Below are 5000 nucleotides of genomic sequence, written 5' to 3' on the forward strand. Positions count from 1 at the left end.
GGTATTCCTTGAGACATTTTCTTTTTATAAAATAATTTCCTTTATTTCCTTTCTTTTTTTTTTTATTTAACCAGTTTATTGCCATGGACTGAAAAGACACATATTAAAAAATTTAGCCAGAAAACACGTCCTTCAGAAATCGATCGATTTAGATAACCCTCATCTTGGTAAAAACTCTCAAACCTGTGACCCCACGAGATCTCAGGTTTCAGAGTTTTTACCAAGAGGAGAGTCACTTAAATCGATCGATATTTGAAGGACGAGTTTTCTGGCTAAATTTTTTAATACGAGTTTTTTTCAGAGTACTGTTGGAAACTGGTTATGTATTGCCAATTATAAATTTAATCAACGTTATTGCAATATTTCAAGACTTTGCATTATGATCATAATATTGTAAAGAAAACAACAAGCAATCAAAAACAGGCAGCATAAATGCTATTCTCTGTTGAATCATGTTAAACATGAAATGCTGCTTGTAGATAAAGTTTCATATAACAGTTTGCATGATTCCATTTAGAAAACGAATCAATTTGCTTTGGACTTTCTTTTTGTTTATTTTCTTTTTTTTTTTAATGTTTAGTTGTTTCTTTTTAATAGATTGATTATTTTGTAAGTCATAAAGTTGATCACTCATTTACAAAAATAAATAAATAAATAAATAAATAAATAAATAAATAAATAAATAAATAAATAAATAAAACATCAATAAAAATAAAATTTTTCTGTATTTATCCCGAAGGGAAAATTTGTCGTTAGGGTTTATCCCAGGAGGAGGCTGGAATAAACCATTCTCTAGCCGCAGTGTGGCGCCACAAAATGAGTTAAGGTCGGAGTGTACCAGCTTGAGTACTAAATTATGAACTCTTGCGTGAAGTACTGTGACCTATCTGGAATAATGAATGTAGTTTCTCAAAATACTGAAGTCTCATTTTGTAATTCAAATCGTTTTGACTTCAAATCTAAAATCTAAAAAGGTGTACATCAAACACTGCCAGACAAAAGAGAGAGAAAAAAGTTCAAGAAAAAAACCCCAGTCGAAGCAGGTTAATTTTTTGTGCATGCTTTTTCTTGTATTTTCCTCACTGATTTGTCTGGCACTGTTTCATACAATTCTTTTCATATAGTTTTTTATCTTTCACCATAGCCTGCTCCTATTTTGTCACTTTACATTTAATTCTCTCCTTACTGACACTTTCCAGGATTATTCCCGAAATGCCATTCTTTCCCGACACAAATGGATTTTTAAACTTAAACTCAAAAGCAATTATTCGAGTATCTACTCTACTATACATAATTTTTCTAGTAAGACAAGATTTCGATGGTCGGCGGGATCAAACCTCTGAAGGCTCGATTTTCACGATTAAAAAAAAAACGATATACCCTTCCTCCACAACATCATAAAATATCGTCACCTAAGCATTCCACGAAGGAATATAGATAATTCATCAAACAAAATGTCAGATGTCAACAGGAATCACTCACGTTGTCCAAGTGAGCAAATTGGGGGTAAATAATCTTGCCCAAGGAAAAAAAACGAAAGTGCCTGAAGCGGGGCTCGAACCCGGGACCATCCGGGTCACAGTGCAATGCCTTAATCACTCGGCCACTTCGCCCCCCCCCCCCCCCCCCCCCGCCAACAATTTTCACTATAGGCGGATCAAAACTCTGCAGTCTACATACGAGGTTTGCGCACCATGTTGTACTTAATTTTGGGCGGAGCGGACCTCTGATGTCGCCCAAAATTAAATAAAACATGGTGCGCAAAGCTCGTATGTAGACTTCAGAGTTTTGATCCGCTGATCGTGAAAATTGGGACTTCAGAGGTTTGATCCGCCGGCCAACGATTTACAAAATAGCATTACATTCTTGTGGTTATAACAAAGATTTTCTAAATTCTCTGATAAAGAGAACAAATCATAAAAATAATGTTCATTGAATGGTACTCGTAACGAATGGGACGATTTTCCTGTAGCTGGTAAGGAGAGTGTTAATTAATTGTTTTTGAATCTGCCTCAGCCCAACATAATTTTAATAACCCCCCCCCCCCCCCCCCCCCCCAAAGATTGAGCATTTATACATAACAATATCCACTAAACTTGCTCAAACACGGAGAACCTGACCAGTAGAACATTTAAGATCTTAAACGAGACATTACACTTGTTAGGAAGTACTACAATTTTTTTTTTCGCCGGAGACAACGCTGTTAACGGTCAGGTACTCATGTTACACCTAAGTAAGATGAGAGAAAGTCAGTAAAGAACCTTTTCTAAGGACTCAACAATATGTCGCTTAGAGCGTGACTCGAACTCTGGACCATACGATTCGAAGGCGAGCGTCATACCACAAGACTACATAGCCGTACAATAATATCCATTTGAGGCGGTGGATTACAAATCTCCGTGGCATTGACATATAATTTTTCATTTTCTAAAAGAACATTAAATTGTTTTGCTGTTTTAAAAACAGATTAATTATCCATTTAGATGAGCCATCGATGATGACAATTTTTATGAATGTATTCATTTCTCATAATATATTCAATTAAAGCTAAAGAGAATTCATGACAGATTCATTTCTGAAATTTTATCAATTTTAAGCTGAAAATTATCTTTTGCGTTTACAACTAAGTTCTAGATACTAGAAATGATTATGGTTCTATCTATTTGGCACATCATACAGCAGTCCTCGTATAGTTTAATGTAAGCATGTTTCTTGAACACATAACTCAACGATTATGAACAATTTCGACAATGCTTCAACGTTCACCATAACAATAATGCGCTGTTCTTTTTACAGCGTTAAAAAATGGTGTCACCACTTTTGATCGATAGACTACCCTATCAGTGATTAACTTTAGACTAAGATGGATTAGATGGTTATAACTGTTGTTTTGCCAGTTACAAATTTTGATGATACGCATTTGAGTTTAATACATTATATATAGAGAAAATAAAATGTATTTCGTGATGATATGTTTATTTTAATGATTTATATGGCATTTAAGGCAGTTTTAACGTTTGTTCTATCGCATTATTTAACATTATATTTAGTAGATTGAGATTTTTTTAAAAAACTCCGCAGGTGTGATTTTCTCGCCTGCCGAAAGAACCAGAACTTCTGTCATGAGGAAAACTGTCTTCATCTTTATGGCAGTTCATGCAAAGGCATCTCTACCACCACTGGTACAGGCAACTATACCTACAGCAGCAATAACAATAACAATAACACCAACTGTAATAACAACAACAAAAATGGGAGCAGCAATGGCACTACTTGTAACAATGATTCCAATCACGAGGTTGAGAGTTCGCATCCTCATCATCACCACCAACATCATCATCAAACCTATCCATACGTTCACCCCTGTGACCTCCACCATCGGCCTTCACCCCAACATCGTCACCAGCCCCATAACAACCATCACCATAATTACCTCCACAAGAAAAATGATTCATCCATTTCTGTGCTTGATCAGCACAGGGAATTGGACATGTCAAGGTCGACCTGCAGTTCCTCACCTTTATCTACATCCTCAGGTAATGCCATGAATTGATATAATGTCAGGGTAAAATAAACACTGAAACTAGAATTTACTGAAATGAAACTGGTTTATATGCTTCTCTTTTCGGAGAAATAATATTATGCTTTATATAATTCAAACGAGGCCCCAATAGCTCAGTTGGAAGAGCACTAATTTCACACGCAAAGAGACTATGATCCATCCGGGTTTTGTCGAGATTTTTCTTTTTTTCTGATCCTCTTGTCCACCTAACGGTGATTAGGTAGCTGGGCCTGGTGGAAGTATGCGATAGACTAGGGTTCAATCTAAATGGTAACAAGCAATTGCTACTGAGCGTTTAACGCATCAGCTTTAATTGAATATATGTGTCCGAACCCAGGACACGCACTTCCGTATTTCTCCTTAGGGCAAGATTAATATCCCCAATTTGCTCCCTTTGGACATCAAGGCTGATGACCCTGTTGACATGAGACATTTGATTGATGTATTTAAAAAATGCCTAGTGCGTAATATTTTTAATTTAAATTTCTAAGTGGGTTGTTCTGAAAATTTGGTGAAAGAATGTTACAAAGTCAACAAGACCAAGCTGTGCACTTGATCCAATACCTGAAATATTGTAAATATAGACGGTAATTTCCTCTAGAGGGACAATTTATTCTTTCCTTCACCCATAAGAAACATCGATCCTAATGGTGACTGTAAAGATTATGAATGAAAACGTTTTTTTTAAAATAATTGCAAAACTCTTCATTGTATAGCTATTTTACCTTATATTAGAGCAATTCTCGAAAAAAAAAGAAAACGAACTTTTATAAAGCGGAATATCCACTAGACGTGCTCAACGCGCTTTCCAAAGGGTCCTGACCAACAGCAACACGTAACGTGTAGAACAAGACATGACGCTTGTTAGGCGATATTACAATTTTTCCGATAGAGACAGCGCTGTCAACGTCCAGGGACTCATTTTATACCTGAGTACGGTGAGAAAATATGAGTAAAGAGCCTTTTCCAAGGACTCAAATATGCACCGATTGAGGCTCGAACCCAGGACATTCCGATCCATTCCGATAGCCGCACGAGTTGAAAAATTATACATAAAACTCATTTATTGATCTTATAAATATTTCAAAAGTTGTTGTTTTTATTTTTATTAGAGCTTTTATATAGCGCAAAATATTCATCAAATGTGTTCAAAGCGCTTGAAAACGGCTTGGCTTGACCAACAAAATTTTGAAGTTTATAAATGTTATCATTTCCTGTTTCTCAGAAACAGATAGCCTCTACAGGAAGCGGAAGAGCGAAGATGACAGCAAGGAGGAGGTGGGTAACGTCAAGAAGAAAAAGGCACGCACGACCTTCACAGGCAGGCAGATATTCGAGTTGGAGAAGCAGTTCGAGCAGAAGAAATATTTGTCGTCGGCGGAGAGAGCAGAAATGGCAAGTCAACTAGCAGTCACAGAGACTCAGGTGGGTGCCTAAA

The 5000-nt window shown here is 36.5% G+C and overlaps 1 protein-coding gene across 1 annotated transcript in view; it reads left to right on the top strand.

The window, feature by feature from the left end:
• LOC144964589 (uncharacterized) overlaps positions 1 to 5000 on the top strand; it is a 37068-nt gene that overhangs the window by 12684 nt on the left and 19384 nt on the right. Inside the window, exons 3-4 of the mRNA XM_078899038.1 lie at positions 3082 to 3536; positions 4788 to 4987. Coding sequence (XP_078755164.1) covers positions 3082 to 3536; positions 4788 to 4987 — 655 coding nt within the window. The remainder of the gene's footprint in view (positions 1 to 3081; positions 3537 to 4787; positions 4988 to 5000) is intronic.

Source organism: Berghia stephanieae, chromosome 2, assembly GCF_034508935.2.
Source record: "Berghia stephanieae isolate SIO BIC M18660-M18661 chromosome 2, UCSD_Bste_1.3, whole genome shotgun sequence".
Classification (NCBI taxonomy): domain Eukaryota; kingdom Metazoa; phylum Mollusca; class Gastropoda; order Nudibranchia; family Aeolidiidae; genus Berghia; species Berghia stephanieae.